Genomic DNA, 24,819 nt, shown 5'->3' with positions numbered 1-24,819 from the left:
CCGGCGAGGGCCGCCGGATCGACTGCACCCAGCCGCCGAAGAAGGCCGCCACGAGCGTCAACCACCACCACACCACCTGCGCCTCCACGCCCTGGCCAGGAACAGCCGATGCCCCGCCATCCCACCAAAGCAGAACGAGGACTAGTTGCAGTGCCGCCACCTTGGAAGGGCCACTGGCCACCCCTGACGCCGCCAACCACCACCAGCGGCCGGATCTGGGCAAGGGTTGCCAGATCCGCCGCCAGCACGCCCCCGGGCCTCCAGCCCCCACGAGCCAAGGAGGAGGAGGAGGAGGGGAGGAGGGAGCGCCGGCAGTCCACCAGGACGCCAGCAGGAAGGAGGAAAACGGAGCAGCGGCCGACCGGCGCCCGGCACCACCGAGCAGGGGAGGGCGCCCCGCGCCGCCCGTCACCTGTGCGTGGGAGGAAGACGCCCCGCCGCCGCCTGCGCCACGCGGCCTTTGGCCGGCGACGCCACCGGCGGCGGCGAGGGATGGGGTGCGGGGCGAGGAGACGGGGGCGGCGGCGCTAGGGTTGCCTCCCGGGGACGCCCGCGGGAGTCCCTCGGGAGGGGAGGGGAGAGATATCTTGACTTAGTGGTTCCAACGGAAGTTTCCATTGTCCTCATCCACCTACAGTGGTGGTTATGTGAGAGGGGAGCCAGCAATGAGCAAATGATTTGAAGGCGATGCGGAAGTGGCAGCAAGAGGGAAATAAATTAGTGATTTGGGAGAAGAGAGAGGAGAGGAAATCGCTGAAGCTACCGTTGCATAAACAAACGCAAGTACTCCTATTGTATCAATCGGTCAGAGTCATGAGCCAAGTTGTTGTTAACTACTGAGACTTCAAGGGAAGTTTCCATGGTCTCAATCAGTTAGAGTGGATGGCCTGTAAATTTGACAAGACGATACGTTCTTGTTTGCCTTTGACAAAATGACACGCTTGCGTCATTGACATGTATGGGTGCCATTTGTGTCAAAGTTGAAATAAAGGTGTATCATTTGTGCCAAAAAAGTTCCCGGAGGCATACTGTTAAAAATGTCCCTTCTTCCAAATTTAAGACAGAAATGATATTACTCTACCTTTAACCAAATCTGACTCTTTTCTAGCCCCCAGCAGGAGGAACAGAAGTTTCAAAACCCCTACCTCGACCATTCTACGTGCCTAACATTAGCATATCTAAGGCCATCTCTGAACGGTGAAACGCCATTTCAGAATGATTTCCCCATCAGTGATTGCTGAGCCCATCACATATGGATAGAGAGGGCACGTCAAAGGCTGAATTTGTAACCTGACCCCGTGCACAAAGAGCAATATGCATACAAGCAGTTCCACACAACAGATTCACATCGTCATCGTATTTGTCATTTCACAACCCAAATGACACGCGTCAATGAGGACCGTATCGCTAACATTTCACATCATAATGCAACTTCCAACAATAACATGAAACTAAATCGATGAACAACATGAAGAGATTGTATATAACACCCAAACTTGAGATAGTTTTTCCGCATCTTATTGTCTATCTATACAACTCTTCTCGTTTTCTTGGTAACATCATCACCTTCTCGCATTCTTTGTTCGTTGTGACATGATTAGCTATCATACTCGTATGTTCACTACTCCGCAGCCGAGGATCATGTCTTCCAAGACCATAGAGTATTCAGCTCTACGCCCTGCCTGAAGTCGTCATAAACTCCGCATTTGACATGGGCCAATTGTGTGCTCGCGCACCCTGGGTACGCGAACCACATATTCCGGATATGGAGGGGGGACCGGAGCAATATTCTCCAAGACTAGAATACCCTGCCCAAGAACGTACATCAACTACATGAGAAGGTAAAGATTTTATTGGGAATTCAACCATAAATAGTGTTGGGGGAATGCAAGATCCACGCCGCAAATTGTCAAAGTAAAGCCGTGTCAACTGAAGTCCAACCAACTAGCCATGGTCAATAAGTCAAGTGAAACAAGAAATAAAACAATTTAGTCAAGGGAGAGACTCAAAGTGGAAAGAAATCAATTAAGGGGTCGTGAGTTGCCTTGCTCCACCATAGACCAAACCACACTCACTGTTCTAGTCCACCATAAAGCATGGACCATTTTTTTCCCTTATGCATCCACCTAACCCCTCTCCCTTCCTCCCTTGGTTATTTGTCAAGGGCCCTAACCTATATAAGCTTGGTATGGACATGTAATAATTCACTCTCACTTGAATAGAACTCAAAGGGAGAGGCACTCCAACGAGATCCGGAAGACTTACGATCCTTGGGACCTAGTAAGGCTTGGATCGGCGATGAGGGAAGGGGAACTTTGAGGTGGCCTTGCCTTCGGCTAAAACCATCAGTTAAGCATGTCACTTGTCGCCTCTTATAACATAGGAGTAAGTCACACTCTACAAGGCAACCTAAATCTATTCAAACAAGATGGCATCTCTCTTTGTTGAGTGCACAACGACCTATCACTAGTGCAGAACCGGGTTTTAGCGCCGGTTCGTAAGGGCCTTTAGTGCCGGTTCTACAACCGGCACTAAAGAGTGGAGACTAAAGGCCCCCCCCCCCCCCCCCCGCGCTAAAGTGCCACCACATGGCACAAGCCAGGCCCGGGTGCTGGTAGACCATTAGTACCGGTTGGTAGCACCAACCGGTACTAAATGTTTTGGGGGGGGTGTGTTTGGTTTTAATTTTTATTTTTCCATTAATTTTGTGTTTTCCATTTAATTCTTTTTTGTTTGTTGGTATTTTACGATACTACATATTGTACACGTTATGCATATATATAAATAGATTTTCTCATAGAACCGATCATATATATATAATCGAATGTCTCACAACCATCATTAATTATTCACACATACACATGTATATATATACAATTTCTCCTACATGTTGCCTTGGTGCCTTTGGAGCACCATGAAAAGTGGTTCATGGGGCGGTAGCAGGTAATAGTATTCTCCTTTGGGATCTATGACCTGGTGGAGCAAAAATCCCGCTATTTCCTCTTGAACTGCTCGTATGCGCTCTGTTGATAGGAGCTGGTCCCGCACCTCTTTGAACTGTTAAGAAGGAGATCAATATGCATGTGTATTAGTTGTGTGACTAGATATCGACAATCATGTAAGATTTGTGAATAGTGTTCTGGCAAACGTACCCAGTCCTGTCTATCAGATCTGCTCCTTTCGGACGCCATCATGCGAATGTTCTCGCAAACGTAGTATGCACACACTTCAGTCCCCGGAGCCTGCTTCAGGGCCTTTACGAGAATAGAATTTAATCAGATAATTATTAATCAAGCATGTTATTTAATTAATGATATTGAATCAAGAATTAAAGAGATGGTAGCTAGCTAGCTAGTACTACTTAATTACTTACCTTGGGTCGATACCAACATAGCTTTTGTCGCCATTTTCCTGGAGTCACCTTGATGTACTTTGCCCAAGCCCTGCCCGCCGGCAAAGAAAATTAATAAAGGGGTTATTAAAAATAGTTCATATCAGGAAATGACGAACTAAATAGGCCGAGATATAGTTAATAATGATTGAAATAACCTGTCGGCTATCCCTTCACGATGCTATAGTCACTATCTTTTTTAAGTAGTGAGTCCAGTACTTCAACTTTTCCTTCGTCTAACTTTAATGTCTAACAAGATTCAGTGGAAGCTGCATGCGCATACGTTTGCATGTATAAATTAAGCGGGCATGTGCATAACACCAATCAACTATAACCCTAAACCCTATACACTTATTAACATCTAGCTAGTAAGCAAAAACAGAATTTGTAGTACAAGACAGTGTGACTCACTCGAAGTTGTAAGGAAGTAGTATATCTTCATTGCTATTGAGGCGCTTCAAGAACTCTAGCATGCATTTCTCTACATCTTGTCTACACCATTCCAATTTCCATGTGTATTCATTAACGGTATTTGGGTCAATGAACCCAATGCCATAGTGTCCAGCTTTTTTCATTTCATACATCTTCATCCTGCATAATACCACAGAAAAGAATATATAGTGAGGATATATAATTACAGGTAATTAATGATCAATCAATGAGCACTAGAGCTAGCTTGAGACTTAAATTACAGAAAGAAATCACTTACAGACAATAGCAACTGACGATAGATTTGTCGAGTGCATCTTGATTGAATAACTGAAATAGTTCTGAATACTCAACGGACACAGCTTTCTCATGGAAGTAATGCTCCTCCTTGACATTCACCATGAGGGACCCTCGATTGGAAATCTTGGTAATGTTCATGTACCACTGATGCAATTCATACATTCTCGTTGGGAGGTTCTTGACCTCGTCTGGCTCGACCAAAGGTTGGCCCCGGACATATTTCCGTTTTATTTCCTCCTCTCTAAGCGGAGACATGGGCTCGATCTCGAGGAGTTGTCCAACAGTGATCTTGAGCATTTCAGCCTGCATTATATGCTCCTCGGTTATTACCACATCGCCCATCTCGGGAACGTAAACGGTTTGCCCACAATAATATTGGGCGCGCGTACTCTCATGTGTTGTTGGCACAACAAGCGGGGGGGGGGGGGGGGGTCGATTGCCGCCTGTTCTCCCAGCTGGGGAATGGTTTTCCCGCATTTTTTGACAGCTGCTTGTTGGCTCGAGCTCGAGCTCGCTTCTTTCTGTAGTCGTGCTCGATGTGCCTTCCTGATTTGGCGCTCATAGTCTGAGTCAACAGGCTTGGGAGCTGGTGGTCTAGCCATACGAATGAAGTGGTCAATCTTTTCCTCAGGCACTTTCTCCCTTGGCGGCGTTGCCGGTTTCGGTCGAAAATGAGCGTCCACTTCGGCCCGCACTATTGCATCGTTTTGCTCCTCGGTCATGTCGTAAGGCCTCTGAGGAAGAGGAGCGAGGCTGCTGGGACCATATTTATATCGCTTGTCTCCGCCTGTACTTTCTGTACTACCTCGACTCGTACCGCTACGCACCATAGCTGCGGCGTGTCTCTTCTGCGATTGCTTAGGCGGCGGAGACGGCTGACATGGCTTAGTTGGAGCAGGAGGAGTGGCCTGACGCTGTGCCGGACTTGAAGCAGGAGGTGTAGCCTGACACGGTGTCGGACTTGAAGCAGGAGGTGTGGCCTGATGCTGTGCCGGACTTGAAGCAGGAGGTGTGGCCTGACACGGTGTCAGACTTGAAACAGGAGGAGTGGCCTGACACTGTGCCGGACTTGAAGGAGGAGTCTGCTCACGCGTTCGTGGACTTGGAGGAGCCGGAGTCTGCTGACACGGTGGCGGACTTCAAGGAGGAGTCAGCAGACGCGGTGTCGGTGGACTTCGAAAGATGATGCAATCCTTTCTCCATAGGATGATACGATGTATGACCTCTCCCAGTGTGTGCTCGTCGTCACCTCCAGGAATGTCAAGATCTAGCCCCGAATATGGGTCCACCACCTCATCAACCAAGACACGAGCATAGCCCTCTAGAATCGGGGCGCAATGGAAGGTTGCTTCGGGGGTAATTGTAAAAGCAACGGCGTCCGCCACCTTCATGGATATGTTCTTCATTTTGAAGTGTAGCTCACAGTTAGTGTTCTCTATGATGTCATCCACAGGGTATGTATCCAGTAGTGCGTCGCCCGGGGCGGAACCAACGCTGCTTCTCGGCATGGATGGGACGGTGCCATCCAATGCTGGATGATCATCCGCTTGCTGCTGCCGCTGCTGAGACCCCCTTTCCTGGCTAAGTGAGTCGATCTGCTGCTGCTGCTGGAATTTGAGTGCCAAGTCCGCGTGCCTTGCTTCTAGGCCTTGAAGGCGTTCCGCGTCCTGCTTCCTCTGCTCCTCCTCCAGCTTCCTCTTCTTCTCCTCCTCCATCTTCTTTCTTGCACGGGTCCTATAGTCGTCGTTCCATTCCGAAAAGCCCTCATACCAGGGAATAACGCCTTGCCTCGTGTTCTTCCCAGGTGTTCAGGATTTCCCAGGGCGCGCGTAAGCTCGTCGTTCTCTCTGTTGGGCGTGAACACCCCCTTTCGAGCATCTTCTATTGCGTCAAGTAACTTTTGTTCTGCTCCTTTTAGACTTGCCTTCTTCGAAACCAGGCCTGTCTTCGGGTCCAACGCTCCCCATGCGCATAGATCCAAGTTCTGCACCTGGTGGGCCAGCTCCTAGTAACCGGAGTGACCCCTGCATCCTCCATCTCTTGCTCAGACTTATCCCAGTTAGGCATTGCCACCGCGTAGCCACCTGGACCTAGCCTATGGAATTGCGTCTTTTTTGCGGCATTGGCCTTGTTTTTTCTCGACCGTTCCTTAGATAATTCTGATTCCTTGAATTTCACGAAAGCGGGCCAGTGTTCTCTTTGCTTCTCCACTGTTCCCTTGAATTCTGGAGTCTTCCTTTCTGCAGCGAGGTAGTTGGCCCATACAGTTTTCTTGTGGGTGTTGAATGCAATTGCCATCTTCTTAAGAGCAGCGTCCTTGACTTTCTGCACATCTGCATCAGTGAAATAATCTGGTAGGGTGAAATGTTCCATCAGAGATTCCCAAAGCTTTTTGTTTTGCTCTGTCATCGACCCAAGTAACATCTGGGCGTTTAGTTTTTGGCTCTTTCCATTCTTGAATGGAGATCGGGAGTTGGTCCTTCACAAGAACTCCGCAGTGACGAACGAACTTGTTCGCAATGTTCTTAGGCATGAGGGGTTCGCCACTAGCTTTGATGGAATCGATGTTGTACTTTACACCCTCCTTCAACTTTTTGCCCGGGCCGCGCTTTGTCCTGCTGTCTGTAGAAGCAGATTTGCTCGATCTGGAGGGCTGAAAGAAGAAAGATCGATTCGTTAATATATCTTCAAATAAAAAAACATGTGATGATCACTAGATGCCTGCTTATATAAATATACCTCGCCAGTAGTCTTTGTTATTTCAAGATCAACATTGTCTGCGTCATCATAATCATTGTCTGCGTCGTCATAATCATAATCATAGTTCATGACTTCATCAGCTCGGTCATCGAGATCGAATATCTTATCATCACCCTCCCTGGTATTGTTCAGATATTGGGAGCCGTCATTCGCTTCATTCAGATCATCTGGCCTGCTAGGGCTGCGTATGATCTCGAACAGGGCCTCTTCTCCCTCTCCGCCGGTATTGTCCGCCATAGCTTTTATTTAACTAATACCGAAGAAATATAAAACAATTTAGTATTCAAATTACAATGCATGGATGCAATCAATAAGGAAAAACTGAATCATATAGTACATAATATGCATCGTCTCGAATAATATATAATCTCGAATACATCGTCTCGAATAATATATAATCTCGAATACATCGTCTCGAATAATATATAATCTCGAATACATCACTGGCTAGGTAGCTAATAAAGATCGAATACTATAGAAGAATCTAGGCCACTCGCGGTTCCTGGGGCGCGGGCGGTGGACACCCAAAGACAAGGAACCATCACAGGATCATATCTCCGGTCATCTGCCCAAAGAACCTACCAGGTATTGGAGAACCTGACGTCCATAGCAGCCATGTAGCGATGGACGTGCTCGTCCTCCTCCCTGACACGACGACGCACCACCTCCGGCGGGGCCGGCTCCCTCTGCACCGAATGTGGCCCACGCGAACGCCACCAAAGGAGATCAGGGTCGACGACGGGACCTGAGGCCGGGTTCCTCACCAAGCGTCGCGCCCCTCCAGGTAGCACCTCCTAGTGCCAGCCCGGCGGAGCCCAATCCCGGACATGGGTCCTCTGAAGCAGGACGTCGTCGCGAACGGGTCGACGGCGAGGATGCGGGCCGGGCATTGTCGACAACAAATACTATATGCCGCAAAAGTAAAGTAACATTTTTTAAATGATTGGATTGTGATTTCTTATATGCAAATTCTAAATTTTATAACTAAAAATATAATAAACTAAAAAAACATCGACCATATCTAAAACTAACATTTCTAACATTTCTATAACTAAAATTGTATAACTAATTTTTCTTTAACATTTCTATATAACAAACATTTCTATAACATTAATACAGAAAAAACTAACATTTCTATCTAACTAACATTTCTATAACATTAATATAGAAAAAACTAAAAACTAATAACTAATAACAGAAAAACTAAAAACTAAAAACTAAAAACAGAACAAAAATTGTGTATGTATGTGTGTGTGTGGGTGTGTGTGTATGTGGGTGTGTGTGTTGTGTGTGCAGGCGAAGGCGACGGCGCCGGTGGCGCGCGCGGCGGCTTCGATTGGAGGGAGAGGAGAGGGGGGGGGGGACAGAGGCTCACAGCGCGGGCGAGGTCGAGGCGACGGCGACGGCGACGCGGGCCGGTGCGGGGACGGGGATGCGGGCCGGTGCGGAGATGGGGACGGGCCGGCGACGCGGACGGCGCGACGAGGACGGGGGCGGCGCGGAGTCGACGGGTACGACGCGACGGCGGCGGCAACGGCGCGGGACGGGGCGGCGGCGATGAAGCAGAGAGAAGTGGGAGGAAAGTGACGAAATTTTCATAAGTGTTGTTTATATAGGAGGGGCCTTTAGTACCGGTTGGAGCCACCAACCGGTACTAAAGGTCGATTTTGGCTAGGCCAAGCGGCGGGAAGTGCACCCCTTTTGTACCGGGTGGTGGCTGCAACCGGTACTAAAGGCCCCCCCTTTAGTACCGGTTGGAGCCACCACCCGGTACTAAAGGGGGTGCGCTGGCACAGGTGCGGTGCGGCAAGTTTAGTCCCACCTCGCTAGCCGAGGGGCGCCCGCACTCGTTTATAAGCCCCAGTGCGGTAGCTCTCTCGAGCTCCTCTCCAAAGCAGGCCTACTGGGCCTAAATGTTCTGTGCTGCCCTGTGGGCCTACTGGGCCTTTGCGGGCCTGCATCCTGGCCCAACAACAGGTTGGATTTCTAGTCGTATGCAGGCCGCTGTGGCGCAGTAGGTGGGCTTATTTATTTTCTTATTTTTTTTGCTTTATTTATTTTTGTTTTATTTATTTTTGAGTTGTTTTTTGCTGTATTTAGAGTTTCTTTGTGAATATTTTTGCTTTAGGTACAAAAAAGTACAAACTTTCTATTAGTGCCGGTAGTTTACAAATTTGAATAGTTTACATTTTGGATTACTTGAAATTTGTGTGAATCACTAGTTTGTGAATAACTTAACTTTGAAAATAGATTTTTCAGTGATTATTTTATCTTATGTTTAATATTAGTGTGTTTTATCATTATATTCAATTTGGTAATGCTTAGGTTATTTAAAAAATGAAATGCCTTTGTAACGGATGAGTTTTCGTTCGAAACCCTGATACTTCGAAAGAGATTGTCCCTTTTGTACACGAAGTGCATCCAGTTTTTTGCGGTAACCCTCTCTACTTTTTTGCACATGCTATGTGGGTGAAATTATGATACCATGCCAACCTTCAACCTTTTCTGAGTTCATTTGAAATGCTTTTCAATTTCAGGGTCATTTAGCTGAAAAAATCAGTAAATGGATGAAAGAATTTGTTTGCACATAAAATTTCTTCGCGTTTCAAATGCCAAAACACATAACTACCCTAACTATTACAGAGATTCCCTCCTGGGTGTGAAACACAGAAGAAAGTGATGATAGTGAAGCCGATCACTTCCCAGATCTTTGGGTGTGAAACTTTTTCTTCGCGTGTGTCCCTTTGCGCTGTAGCCATGGAAAATCTTCATCATTTAACTGGATGCTCGGGTGAATATTCACTGTGAATGGAGCAATTTCTTCAAACTTTTCATAATCTTCTGACATGTCTGTCTTGTCATCCACTCCCACGATGTTTCTCTTCCCAGAAAGAACTATGTGGCGCTTTGGCTCATCGTATGATGCATTCGCTTCCTTATCTTTTCTTTTTCTCGGCTTGGTAGACATATCCTTCACATAGAAAACCTGTGCCACATCATTAGCTAGGACGAATGGTTCGTCTGCATACGCAAGATTGTTGAGATCCACTGTTGTCATTCCATACTGCGGGTCTTCCGTTACCCCATATCGTGTCATATTGACCCATTTGCACCAAAACAAAGGGACCTTCAAACCACATCCATAGTCAAGTTCCCATATCTCCTCTGTGTAACCATAATATGTTTCCTTTCCCGTCTTGGTTGTTGCATCAAAGAGGACACCACTGTTTTGGTTGGTGCTCTTCTTATCTTAGGATATCATGTAAAATGTATTACCATTTATCTCGTACCCTTTGAAAGTCATTATATTCGAAGATGGTAACTGGGACAGCGAGTACAGTTCATCTTCAATAGAGGCGTCATGCATGGTACGTGTCTGCAACCAGCCGGCGAAACTCCTAGTTTGTTCACGTGTAACCCAGTCATCAGACCGCTCCGGGTGTTTGGAGCGTAGAAAATTCTTGTGTTCGTCCATATACGGAGCCACCAAGGCGGAATTCTGTGTAACTGTGTAGTGTGCTTCAGTGAGAGAATGTCCGTCCATACATATTTTTTGATTCCCTCCTAGCGTGCCTTTTCCATCCAGTCTGCCCTTATGCCGCGATTCAGGAACACCAATCGGCTTAAGGTCAGGAATAAAGTCAATACAAAACTCAATGACCTCCTCATTTTCATGGCCCTTGGAGATGCTTCCTTCTGGCCTAGCACGGTTATGAACATATTTCTTTAAGACTCCCATGAACCTCTCAAAGGGGAACATATTGTGTAGAAATACAGGACCCAAAACGTTAATCTCTTCGCATAGGTGAACTAGGACGTGCGTCATGATGTTGAAGAAGGATGGTGGGAACACCAACTCGAAACTGACAAGACATTGCACCAAATCATTCTCTAACCTTGGTATGATTTCTGGATCGATTACCTTCTGAGAGATTGCATTGAGGAATGCACATAGCTTCACAATGGCTAATCGAACGTTATCTGGTAGAAGCCCCCTCAATGCAACTGGAAGCAGTTGCATCATAATCACGTGGCAGTCATGAGACTTTAGGTTCTGGAACTTTTTCTCTGCCATGTTTATTATTCCCTTTATATTCGACGAGAAGACAGACGGTACCTTAATACCAAGCTGGCATTCAAAGAAGATTTCCTTCTCTTCTTTGGTAAGAGCGTAGCTGGCATGACCCTAATGTATGCCGTCTTTTCCATGCATACGTTGCTGGTCCTCCCGTGCCTCAGGTGTATCTTTTGTCTTCCCATACACGCCCAAGAAGCCAAGCAGGGTCACGCAAAGATTCTTCGTCACGTGCATCACGTCGATTGCAGAGCGGACCTCTAGATCTTTCCAATAGGGCAGGTCCCAAAATATAGATTTCTTCTTCCACATGGGTGCGCGTCCGTCAGCGTCATTCGGAACAGGTTGTCCGCCAGGACCCTTTCCAAAGACTACCTTCAAATCCTTGACCATATCATGTACATCAGCACCAGTACGGTGGCGAGGCTTCGTCCGGTGATCCGCCTCACCTTTGAAATGCTTGCCTTTCTTTCTTACGGGATGCCTGCTCGGAAGAAATCGACGATGTCCCAGGTACACATTCTTCCTACAATTCTCCAAATATATACTGTCGGTATCATCCAAACAGTGCGTGCATGCGCGGTATCCCTTGTTTGTCTGTCCTGAAAGGTTACTAAGAGCAGGACAATCATTGATGGTCATGAACAGCAAGGCCTTTTGGTCAAATTCTTCCCCCATGTGCTCATCCCCACGCACGTACACCTGTTCCATTCCACAGTTGTAAGAGTTCTTCAACTAATGGCCTTAGGTACACATCAATGTCGTTGCCGGGTTGCTTAGGGCCTTGGATGAGCACTCGCATCATAATGAACTTCCGCTTCATGCACAACCAAGGAGGAAGGTTATACAAACATAGAGTCACAGGCCAGGTGCTATGGTTGCTGCTCTGCTCCCCAAAAGGATTAATGCCATCTGCGCTTAGAACAAACCATACGTTCCTTGCGTCATCTGCAAACTCCTTCCCATACTTTCTCTCAATTTTTCTCCACTGCGACCCGTCAGCGGGTACTCTCAACTTTCCGTCTTTTTACGGTCTTCTCTGTGCCATCGCATCACCTTGGCATGCTCTTTGTTTTGGAACAAATGTTTCAACCGTGGTATTATAGGAGCATACCACATCACCTTGGCAGGAATCTTCTTCCTGGGGCGCTCGCCCTCGACATCACCAGGGTCATCGCGCCTGATCTTCTAGCGCAATGCACCGCATACCGGGCAAGCGTTCAAATCCTCGTACTCACCGCGGTAGAGGATGCAGTCATTAGGGCATGCATGTATCTTCTGCACCTCTAACCCTAGAGGGCAGACAGCCTTCTTTGTTTCGTACGTACTCTCGGGCAATTCGTTGTCCTTTGGAAGCATATTCTTTATCATTACCAGCAACTTTCCAAATCCCTTGTTAGATACACCATTCTCTGCCTTCCATTGCAGCAATTCCAGTGTGGTGCCCAACTTTTTCTTGTCAGCTTCGCAATTCGGGTACAACAATTTCTTGTGATCCTCTAACATGCGCTGCAAATTCTTCTTCTCCAAATCACTTGCGCAGTTTCTCTTTGCATCGCCAATGGCCCGACCTAGATCATCAGCGGGCTCATCTGATGCCTCTTCTCCAGCATCTTCCCGCATTGCCGGCTCAGCTTCTTCCCCCATTGTTGTATCATCGTATTCAGGGAACCCATGGCCAGGATAGCGGTCGTCGTCCTCTTCTTCTTCATTGTCTTCCATCATAACCCCTCTTTCTCCGTGCTTGGTCCAAACATTATAGTGGGGCATGAAACCGGACTTAAACAGGTGGATGTGAATGGTTCTTGACGTAGAGTAATTGTGATCATTCTTACATACTAAACATGGACAAGGCATAAAACCATCCGCCCGCTTGTTTGCCTCAGCCACAAGCAGAAAAGTTTGCACGCCATTAATGAACTCGGGAGAGCATCGGTCATCGTACATCCATTGTCGGCTCATCTTCATTACACAACACCGAATAGACCAAATTAATACAAGTTCATACATAAAGTTCATACATAAAGTTCATACAAGACTTAAATGCAACAAACAAATAACTCTCTAACTAAAGAATTTAAATGCAACAACAAATGCGATCAAGATCGCAACTAAGGTAACAATTGATCCAACAGCATAATGATACCAAGCCTCACTATCAATGGCATGTTTTCTAATCTTTCTAATCTTCAAGCGCATTTTCTCCATCTTGATCTTGTGATCATCGACGACATCGGCAACATGCAACTCCAATTCCATCTTCTCCCCCTCAGTTCTTTTCAATTTTTCTTTCAAATACTCGTTTTCTCTTTCAACTAAATTTAACCTCTCGACAATAGGGTCGGTTGGAATTTCCGGTTCACAAACCTCCTAGACAAAAATATCTATGTCAACTTGATGGGCATAACTTGTCATAAACACGAAATGCAACAACTAGTTTTAAAAGAGAATATACCACATCCGAATCATAACAAGGACGAGGGCCGACGGGGACGGATATCAAAACCATGGCACTATGTATAACAAACAACGTACGGGTAAGATAATTATATGAGTAACTATATATCCAAATCACACAAACATCAATTTGGTAATGTAAAACATTCATGAACAAGAGGCTCACCACAAGGTGGTGCCGGCGACGGAACGGTGCGGGCGATCGACTGTGGTTACGACGGAGATTTAGAAGGCACTAAGTAAACCACACCTACATATGCAAACTAAGTGTTAGTTTTGACCACAAATTGCATATAAATCAAATACTAGCACATATATTTTCTACCAAATTACTAAACTCATAACTTAATCACTATACAAAGCATTGCAAGAGCTAATCTAGCAATGAGAGATGAAAGGACAAAGTTGCTAACCTTTGTGATCATTTGAATGGATGGGGGCCTTCAAATCTTGACAAATTTTGGGCAAAATGTGTGATGAGCTCGAGAGGAAGAGGGGAAGAACAGAGAGGAGAGGGGAAAGGGGAAGAACAGAGCGAGCTCGGGTCGACGAAGGGCTTATGTAGGACGACCTTTAGCACCGGTTCATGCCATGAACCGGTACTAAAGGTGCTGGAGGGGCCCCGGACTGACAACATCCTGCCACCACTCACTTTAGTACCGGTCCGTGGCACGAACCGGTGCTAAAGGTCGGCCACAAACCGGTACTAATGAAAGCGGCTGGCTAGCCGTTGGAACCGGCACTAATGCACACATTAGTGCCGGCTCAAAAGCAAACCGGCACTAATGTGCTTGACATTTGACCCTTTTTCTACTAGTGTATGCATAAGGCCTAATTACACATCCTATTAAGAACAAGCATGATACCTCCAATCTAGTGTTGTTGTCTCGACGACAACAATAGTTGCCTCATCCATGACAAACCTAGCTACGTGTGTGAAGTTATAGCCCCGCCCATGCAAACTCTTGTCAAGGTCGAGGCATTGCTCGACAAGGGCAAAGGCGCAACAACCGAAGAAGAACCACGGTATCTCAAAAGCAAAATGCCGAAGACAACCTCGACACCGGCCAAATCAAGAGTGAAATGTGTGAACCATCTTGACGACATTGCACCTTACTGCTCAAACTGGTCCTCGAAGAAATGGATCTCTCCTTGACGAGGCTCGCCAAGGTCAAGTGACTCGACGTCCCTCCAGAATTTAATGCCATGTGAAGACTAGATGATCATGCCAACAACTTGAAGGCCCTCATCAAACGCTGAGAGTTTTGAACCTAGCACCATCCAAACATTAATAGTCTCCCCAACCATTGCGAACAACATCGGGACCTCTGCCATGCTACCATCTCGTAGACAACTCATCACCCCTTCGTGTTTGCAGCCAACAATGCCATCATTCGACCATATTTGGATAGATCATGAGGCGTCAAGAGGATCCGGGCTAACTCACGATATGCACATCGCGACCCTGTGACATAGGCATGGTTTGTGGCGTTTCCTATCTCACACAGTCGATACAGGAAACATAGACGTGTGCCTTCATTGTGGCACATCCTCAAACCTGGCGAACCCGTCATGGCACCTCGCCTGTGTCAGCTTCAAAAAATTGTCTTCAGCACCAACACCCTCCTTAACAACTACCTTGATCACATTACCAGCTTTTCAAAGGCACATCCTTGCAACCCTAACCCATCGCGCATCCTCGCGCTCACGACTTCACGTGCGACTACCTCAAGACTGGTAACTTTCAACTCAACCCTGATCACAAGTCCCCTCGCACGGCAACCTCAACCTCAGCACCCACGCCCTCTCTCTAGGCTACCTTGACATCAGCACAAAGCGCTATCACCTTGAGCACCTCGTCGGCTTACTCTTTAGTCAAGGCGTACGTGATGCAGCACCATCCATGACGCTCCCTCTATAGCTACGGGGGAATGTCAGCTTGGTTGTGAAGGAAATATGCCCTAGAGGCAATAATAAAGTTATTATTTATTTCCTTATATCATGATAAATGTTTATTATTCATGCTAGAATTGTATTAGCCGAAAACATAATACTTGTGTGAATACATAGACAAACAGTGTGTCACTAGTATGCCTCTACTTGACTAGCTTGTTGATCAAAGATGGTTATGTTTCCTAGCCATTGACATGAGTTGTCATTTGATTAACGGGATCACATCATTAGGTGAATGATGTGGTTGACTTGACCCATTCCGTTAGCTTATCACACAATCGTTTAGTATTCTGCTATTGCTTTCTTCATGACTTATACATGTTTCTATGACTATGAGATTATGCAACTCCCGTTTACCGGAGGAACACTTTGTGTGCTACCAAACGTCACAATGTAACTAGGTGATTATAAAGGTGCTCTACAGGTGTCTCCAAAGGTACTTGTTGGGTTGGCATATTTCGAGATTAGGATTTGTCACTCCGATTGTCAGAGAGGTATCTCTGGGCCCACTCGGTAATGCACATCACTATAAGCCTTGCAAGCATTGCAACTAATGAGTTAGTTGCGGGATGATGTATTACAGAACGAGTAAAGAGACTTGCCGGTAACGAGATTGAACTAGGTATTGAGATACCGATGATCGAATCTCGGGCAAGTAACACACCGATGACAAAGGGAACAACGTATGTTGTTATGCAGTCTAATCGATAAAGATCTTCGTAGAATATGTGGGAGCCAATATGAGCATCCAGGTTCCGCTATTGGTTATTGACCGGAGACGTGTCTCGGTCATGTCTACATAGTTCTCGAACCCGTAGGGTCCGCACGCTTAAAGTTTGATGACGGTTATATTATGAGTTTATGTGTTTTGATGTACCAAAGATAGTTCGGAGTCCCGGATGTGATCACGGACATGACGCGGAGTCTCGAAATGGTCGAGACATAAAGATTGATATATTGGTAGCCTATATTTGGATATCGGAAGTGTTCCGGGTGAAATCAGGATTTTACCGGAGTACCGGGGGTTACCAGAACCCCCCGGGGGTTTAATGGGCCTACATGGGCCTTAGTGGAGAAGAGGAGGGGCGGCCAGGGCAGGCCGCGCGCCCCCTCCCCCTCTAGTCCGAATTGGACAAGGAGGGGGGCGGCGCCCCCCTTTCCTTCCTCTCTCCCTCCTCCTTCCCCCCTTCTCCTACTCCAACTAGGAAAGGAGGGAGTCCTACTCCCGGTGGGAGTAGGACTCCTCCTGGCGCGCCTCCTCCTGGCCGGCCGCCTCTCCCTCCCTTGCTCCTTTATATATGGGGGCAGGGGGGCACCCCATAGACACAACAATTGATCATTGATCTCTTAGCCGTGTGCGGTGCCCCCGTCCACCATAGTCCACCTCGATAATATCGTAGCGGTGCTTAGGCAAAGCCTTGCGTCGGTAAAACATCGTCATCGTCACCACGCCGTCGTGCTGACGGAACTCTCCCTCAAAGCTTGGCTGGATCGGAGTTCGAGGTACGTCATCGAGCTGGACGTGTGCTGAACTCGGAGGTGTCGTGCATTCGGTACTTGATCGGTCGGATCATGAAGACGTACGACTACATCAACCACATTGTGCTAACGCTTCCGCTTTCGGTCTACGAGGGTACGTGGACAACACTCTCCCCTCTCGTTGCTATGCATCACCATGATCTTGCGTGTGCGTAGGAATTTTTTTGAAATTACTACGTTCCCCAACAGTGGCATCCGAGCCAGGTTTTATGTGTAGATGTTATATGCACGAGTAGAACACAAGTGAGTTGTGGGCGATACAAGTCATACTGCTTACCAGCATGTCATACTTTGGTTCGGCGGTATTGTTGGATGAAGCGGCCCGGACCGACATTACGCGTACGCTTACGCGAGACTGGTTCTACCGACGTGCTTTGCACACAGGTGGCTGGCGGGTGTCAGTTTCTCCAACTTTAGTTGAACCGAGTGTGGCTACGCCCGGTCCTTGAGAAGGTTAAAACATCACTAACTTGACAAACTATCGTTATGGTTTTGATTGTAAGAACGGTTCTTGCTCAGCCCGTAGCAGCCACGTAAAACTTGCAACAACAAAGTAGAGGACGTCTAACTTGGTTTTGCAGGGCATGTTGTGATGTGATATGGTCGAGGCATGATGCTATATTTTATTGTATGAGATGATCATGTTTTGTAACCGAGTTATCGGCAACTGGCTGGAGCCATATAATTGTCGTTTTATTGTATGCAATGCAATCGCCCTGTAATGCTTTACTTTATCACTAAGTGGTAGCGATAGTCGTACAAGCATAAGTTGGCGAGATGACAACATTGCTACGATGGAGATCAAGGTGTCGCGCCGGTGACGATGGTGATCATGACGGTGCTTCGGAGATGGAGACCACAAGCACAAGATGATGATGGCCATATAATATCACTTATATTGATTGCATGTGATGTTTATCTTTTCTGCATCTTATCTTGCTTTGATTGACGGTAGCATTATAAGATGATCTCTCATTAAATTATCAAGGTATAAGTGTTCTCCCTGAGTATGCACCGTTGCGAAAGTTCTTCGTGCTGAGACACCACGTGATGATCGGGTGTGATAGACTCTACGTTCAAATACAACGGGTGCAAAACAGTTGCACACGCGGAATACTCAGGTTAAACTTGACGAGCCTAGCATATGCAGATATGGCCTCGGAACACTGAGACCGAAAGGTCGAGCGTGAATCATATAGTAGATATGATCAACATAATTGTGAGTCCATGTGGTGATACCCTTAATTTTGTGATGATTATATTGCCAATGCTTTTGCTCGCTTTGAGAGTTATTTTAGTGAAGTTTGAAAATCACAGTTTGTCGGATCAAGGACGTGATCTATTTTATGCGACTTTTCTGGATGGTGTTGATTGTATTAAACTATTAATTTGGATTGACTTGGGTCAAGCTCAGGAAGTTTGTGCTCACAATAGTTTCTTATTTCCATTGTGTGCAGGTTCCAGTGAGCGGCGGTAGTCGACAACGAGGATGGTTGGCATAAGACTTGAAGAACTAAGATGTGACCATGGACGTTGTGCGGGATCGTGCGGCTCAAAGCAACGCACAAGTTTTGGACAAGGACTATATGGAGGCAAACGAGAAGACCATGTCAAGTGAAGGTTATTTTGGCATGTTTACCAAAATCCACTAAGAAGCAAACCAAGAGCGTGATTGTGGTGTTGCTTAAGAGTGGAAAATGTTATTTACAAGTGGCTAAGTAAAAATGGCTATTTGTTTTAGTGTTTTTGGCTTGGCCCATTCGGTGGGAACCATGGCCCATTCAATGGCGGTGGAAGGCTGATCCAGCCTTATATGTGAGCTGCTAGGTTTTCCCTTGTGGGGTAGGAACAGAGGAACCACCGACGAGCGAAAACAGAGCAGCCGCCGCACATTTGAGAGAGAGCTTCCTGTGTGGGATTTAACCTATGTGAGAGAGGCTTGTAACTCCAGAAATCTGAGAAATAAATCGTCAAATTGCTCCCAGCCTTACTATTGTCGAGGTCTGCTGTTTGTCCTTGCAAATTTCGTTTTTCTGCTGTACTAATTTTGTCCCTTTGATTCCTTGGCTGTAATGGGGTTTTTGTGATGCTAAATCATGTCTAATTTCATACGCATCGATCCCTAGCTTTGAATCTGGTTGTTGTTCATTTTCTTCATGGGTTCTTGAGGATGGCACAGGATTTTATCTTTCGTGATTTATTTTGTGCGAGTTCATACTGAGTTGGTCCTCTGTTCTTGTTTCGATTTGGGGTCGCTGTATTTCTAGCAAATTTCTTGGCGTTCTCTGTCGAACGGAAGAGCATCCGCTGATGCTACTGGCTCGCTCCCTTTTATATTTCTGCTTGGCGTGATTTTCTCAGGTTTTAGTTCATCTTCAGCTATCTGTCGTTCATCTTCAGGATAGCAGAGTTGGTCAGCCCAAATCGGTAGAACTAAAATCGTGGATTTCAATTAGTTGCTAGTCTAGCTGCTGTATGTACTACAGGTTCTCGTCTAGTGAAATCAGCTACAGGCAGTGTAGTTCTTCTTCATTGAAAAAGTATTCTGCTAGTACGTGCAAGTTAAGCTCCCATTTGATTAGCCTATAACCTTGCCGTGTAACCTCTTGGTCTAATTAAGCACTAATTTTTCCAGTACACTTTTCAGTGCTTATTATTCTTTGAGCTCTCAAGTCAAGATTTGAGAATTGTTGGACTAGTCTCAGTTTGTTTTGACATGCATATTTTGTTTCCGCTGCGTATTCCTCTATTCCGAGCACCATAGTTTTTCCGTAACTATCGTGCAAAATTTAAGAGGTTAAAATTTTCAAGGTCGTCATTCAACCCCCCTTCTGACTCCCGGCATTCGGTCCTACAATTGGCATCAGAGCCCGATCGGCTCATCTGTAGCATTAATCAGCTCTTGAGCCATGGAGTCATTTGCGAACCCGTCGTGTCCTCCGCTGTTCTCTGGGAGTGACTGGCCGTTTTGGAAGTCTCGGATGAAAACATTTCTTGAAGCTCAAAGGTATGCGATATGGCAAATTGTTGTGCGAGATTTTGCAATACCTGCTCGTGTTGGTCCTAAGAATATAGTTGATGTTGAAAATAATTCCAAACCTATTAACATTCTCTTGTCGGGTTTGGATAGGAGAGAGCATGAGCGTGTTGGACACCTAGACACAGCCCACAAAATTTGGTCCACTCTCATCACTTACCACGAGGGCACTAGTGAGATTAAGACAGCTCGTCAGGACATTTACAAAGCCGAGTACAACAAATTTGAGCAGTTACCTGGTGAGTCTCTAGAGGACATGTTTGGTAGGTTTGAGGTCATAGTTGGGAAATTGAGGGGTGTCGGGGTTGTGTACACTGATCCTGAGAAAGCTAGACACATCCTAAACTCTCTTGACCCAATCTATGAGATGAGAAAGATCGCGATTCAAGAGTCCCATAAACCCGATGAGTTCAGTGTAGACATGTTGTTCTCCAATCTTAAAACTCACCAAATAGCCAGTGAAGGTAGAAACCCACCTAGGAACAGGACTCCTGCACTAGTTGGTAGTGAATGCCAAACTGCACATGGTCCCTCTAGTGTTTCTGAGTCTGGCAGTGGTCCTTCTTCTGGTTTTTCACTTGCTTGTTTGGTTTCAGTCTCTGATGAACAACTTGAATCTTTGCCTGAGGATGATCTTGCTCTTTTTGTCCGCTGTTTTTCCCGAGCTTATAAAAACGTGAGAGAAAGGAAAGGCAAACACACAAAAATCTGTTTTGAGTGTGGTGTGCAGGGGCACTACAGGTCTGATTGTCCAAATTTCAAAGATTATGGTGAAAATAGTGGTGGCAAGAACAACTATAGCAAGAAGAAATCGTTCTCTCGTCATGAAACCAAGTTCCGGCCAAAGGCTGAGAAGCATCTTCAAAAGATGGTTGCTGCAATCGCTTCGGGTCTACAATCTGCAGTAGATTTAAGTGACATCGACTCTGACCAGAGTGGTGAGGATGATCCTCCTTCTCCCAAAGGGAAGGATACAAAGAAAAAGGCGGCTGATCGGCTCACCGGCATGTGTTTTATGGCTCATGAGGCTATTGAGGAGAACGACAACACGGATGAGGTACACATGTCTTATGATGAATTATATGCTGAGTATGTGAAAGTTGAAAATCTATTTTTAACGCAAGCAAAAGTCCTTAAAAATGCACGTGCACCATAAATGATAATCTTGCTCAAATTGATTCTCTCACACTAGAAATAACTACACTGAAGGATGCTACTGCTAGTGTGCCTTCTCATAATATTGATGATTGTGCTGGATGTGATGTGTTGCGTGCTGAATTAGAACTTGCTAGGAATACTCATGCTAGTATGTCACAGCTGCTTGAATCTGCTAGCAATGAACTTGCTGATGTTAAGTTGAGCCCTTGCTCCCTTTGTGTTGAAAATACACCTATGTATGTTCCTAAAGTTCCAGACTGTGCCTGCCCAAACTGTGATAAATTAAATGCTAGAATTAAGAATCTTGAACAAACACTTTTTGATGCAGAGAATCCTCCTTCTTGTTTGAAGTGCAAATACTTTGATGATAGGGTTAAAAAGTTGAATCAAATGATCCTAGATGTGCGTGCTCCTGGAAATTGTGTAAATTGTCCTAAACTCGAAGAAGAAGTTGAGGAACTAGGAGCTCATCTCAGTGAACTCTATAAGAAATATGATCTTGTTAAAGCTTCAAATTCAAAAAAACCTAATGATTCTTGTGATGCTTCTTCTAGTTCTGTTACTACTTGTACTTTCTGTACCATACTTGAGAATGATCTTGTTGCAATGCATGAAGCATTTCGGGTCAGGTTTGGCAAGGGTGTAGCAAATCCTGTGAGTGTAGATTGTGTCTCTTGTGAGGGATTAAAACTTGAGATTCAGGCCTACAAGGATAGATATGGGAGAGCTGTGAGGGTGTCCTCCTTAAAAGAGTGTCTATCGTGTGCTTCCTATGCAAAAGAAGTAGCTTACCTCAAGACGACCCTAGAAAAGCTCTCAAGTGGTGAGAAAAGATTAAACATGATTTTAGATAAGTCAAAGGTGAGTAAAGGTCTAGGTCTTGGTTTTGACTTTGTGGAAGATTCTAGGAACAACCCTCCAGAACCCATAGGCATTCGAAGTGATGGAGCTATCTTGGTCCGTGAGGATGAGAGAGCGACAATTTTTTAGTCTGGGGGACTTTTGCCCATGAGTCCAAATGACAAGGGTACTTCTCCTTCCACTGGTTCTCGTGCTGAAAAAGAGAGAATAGTTTACCAGTGCACCTATTGCCACAAGTCTAGACACCTTGCTGAGTTTTGCTTCAAAAAACTGAGAGATGAACGTAGATCTCGTGTTCGTGCTCTTAGAGGCATGCAATGACAGGCTCGTGCGCTGCATGTTTCTAACACACATGGTCAGAGTGAGTACTTGCATGGCTCGGGTAGGAGAGACTATTTTAAATCCAACGAGACCACTTTTACTAGGGGTAGAGGTCAAAAAAATTGTAGGTATCAAGATGGCCTTGCATTGCATGCTAATAACACATGTATTTCTGCTCCTACAAAGGGAGTGACCCAGTACTGGATTAAAAAATGTTTACTTACTAATCCCAGTACTGAGTCACTTCGTTGTCGCTCTTTTGTGTAGGTTGGTTGTGAGGGTTTGGCGAACAAGTGGCTTATTGACTCTGGGTGTTCACGCCACATGACTGGTGATACCAAATGGTTCGCCTCCCTCTGCAAAGCGTCTGGTGATGAAAAGATCACTTTTGGGAATGATGCACAGGGTTGCATTGTGGCCAAAGGAACAGTGCGAGTCAATGAGAACTGTCTTCTCAAAGATGTAGCCCTTGTAAGTAAGTTGAGTTATAATTTGATTTCAGTTTCACAGCTTCTTGATGAGGGTTTTGAGGTTCGTTTCAAGAAATCTGCTTCTCGTGTTCTTGACTCTACTGGTGATCTTGTCTTTGGTATTTCCCGTGTTGGTAAAATCTTTGGTGCTGATTTTGGAGTGCTTTTGTCCTCTGGTCCATGATGTTTTGTCGCCTCTTCTAAGATGAGTGAGTTTCAGTTGTGGCATCGTCGTTTGGGGCATGTTGGTTTTGACCACCTGATGCGAATTGGCAGCCTTGATCTTTTGCGAGGTTTGCCTAAGCTCAAAGCCACCAACGATATTGTGTGTGCCCCATGCCGGCATGGAAAACAAGTATCTGCTTCTCACCCTCCAATCAATCTGGTGAACACAACTAGACCCGCTCAATTATTACATATGGACACAATTGGTCCAGCTCGAGTCCGGTCAGCTGGTGGGAAGTGGTACATGCTTGTCATTGTAACACCCCAAAAATTTAACCATGTTTTGTTTATTAAAATTTTGCTAGGAAATTAAATTTTTATTTATCTGGATTTATTTTTGATCTCAGAATCTCTCTTTTCTTCTAAGTTGTGGAGTTTTCACCCCAAGTGAAAACTTTCCAATTATTATTGAACTTGTTTACCCTCTCAAATAAAACAATTCTTTTATCAGTGGGATTATTTATAATTATTTTTCCCTGAGCTTTATTTCTCTAAAATGGGTTTTCCTAAGTTTTAGGGTCCCATTTGCACTGCAACCCTTTGATAAATTCATTTAAAAATCCCACCAAAATTTGGGGAGGAGATGTGATGTTCCTAGATCACTTTTGTGCAAAAATACCCTTTAGTCATTTGGAGATTTGGAGCTTTTCCCCAAGTTTTCAAATCTGGTCCAGTTTGCACCTTTGCACTACAACCTATTTAAATATTTCTTTAAAACTTCCACCAAAATTAGGGGATGTTAGTAGGAGTATATTATTCAACTTTATGCAAAAACCCACTGGTGTTCTATGGAAAATTTGAGCAAAACATCCTCTTTTGCTCTCTGGCCCAGTTTGGAACTTTCTACTGCAACCCCATTTTATTTTGCTCTGTTGCCCATGATTCTTTTTCCTGCTTATAGTCCTCCCTACAAAACCCTTAAGTCCAGGAGAGTGGACCCATTGGAGAAATTTTGGTCCATGGAATGATAGCCTTTAGTTTCTGCCTAGAAATGGTTTTTCCAAAAACTTGCACTATCAAGTTTCTAGTCTTGCCCAACTAACCTAACAACCCTCTATCATCCAAAGAGACACTGGTCTGGAGCTTTTGGCCACCCCAAGAATTGCCTAGATGCCCATAACTTTCAGTCGAACACCTTGAGTGCATGCACAGATTTGGCACGATCTTTTGTTTGCATTGTAAACTTGATCTTCTGACCCAACAAGCTTGTCCACTAAGCTCGTAGCTAACCCTAACCCAGGCCTGCTAATTCCCAGCCTCATCCTAATCCTCTAGCACGCCCTGGCATTGCGTCGAGCGCGTAGCGTGCGTGCGCTGGGCGCGCCCAGAGCGCGCGTTTTGCACGTGCGTGCGCACAGGTCGCCGCGTCTGGCCCTGACGTTTGCTCACCTGTAGAGCCATGCCCGTCCTCATCCACTCACCAGAACGCTCCAGGCCACCCCTGGAGCCCCACAGCACCGCCGTTAGGTCGGCCACGACGGCTAGCGGCCCGCCACAGTGGGCTCCTGCCCTGGACGGCGCCGTCCGAGCCACACGCGTGCGGCAGCTGCCCTCTGGGCAGTCCGAACTCATCCACAAGCTCGTCCGCTAGCGCCTATCGCCGCCACGTCGTCCTGTAGGCTACATAACGGCGGTTCGTCGGCGAGCTTATCCGCAGCCACGGGACCGACGTCGTCGCCTATATATAGGCCCTTCTCCGACTCCCCTCGACATCGAGCAGTGCTCCAATTCTCCCTTAGAGCTACCCCAAGCCACGGATTGACCGGAAGAGGCCGTCTTCCTCATCTCCGGCAGGTTCGGCCGCCACCGCGCTCCGGTCCATTTCGTTGCAAGCAAGGCCTCC

General features: G+C 46.1%; 1 protein-coding gene across 1 annotated transcript; it reads left to right on the top strand.

The window, feature by feature from the left end:
- The first annotated feature begins 19,813 nt into the window (after positions 1-19,813).
- LOC123493978 (uncharacterized) lies at positions 19,814-22,935 on the top strand. The gene is made up of 4 exons (XM_045228479.1): positions 19,814-20,587; positions 20,672-20,998; positions 21,151-21,960; positions 22,549-22,935. Exons 1-4 carry the CDS (start codon positions 19,814-19,816, stop codon positions 22,933-22,935), a joined length of 2,298 nt encoding a protein of 765 aa, XP_045084414.1.
- Positions 22,936-24,819: the final 1,884 nt, after the last annotated feature.

Source organism: Aegilops tauschii, chromosome 5 (genome assembly GCF_002575655.3).
Source record: "Aegilops tauschii subsp. strangulata cultivar AL8/78 chromosome 5, Aet v6.0, whole genome shotgun sequence".
In the NCBI taxonomy this organism is placed as follows: domain Eukaryota; kingdom Viridiplantae; phylum Streptophyta; class Magnoliopsida; order Poales; family Poaceae; genus Aegilops; species Aegilops tauschii.
This window is presented reverse-complemented; position numbering and strand designations above follow the sequence as displayed.

Excerpts from the sequence above, each read along its gene's own strand:
- LOC123493978 (XM_045228479.1), top strand. The coding sequence starts at position 19,814 with ATGGAGTCATTTGCGAACCCGTCGTGTCCTCCGCTGTTCTCTGGGAGT. Across the intron at positions 20,588-20,671 it reads AGGATGATCTTGCTCTTTTT|GGGCACTACAGGTCTGATTG; the intron begins GTCCGCTGTTTT and ends TGTGGTGTGCAG. Across the intron at positions 21,961-22,548 it reads TGATTTTAGATAAGTCAAAG|GTTGGTTGTGAGGGTTTGGC; the intron begins GTGAGTAAAGGT and ends TCTTTTGTGTAG.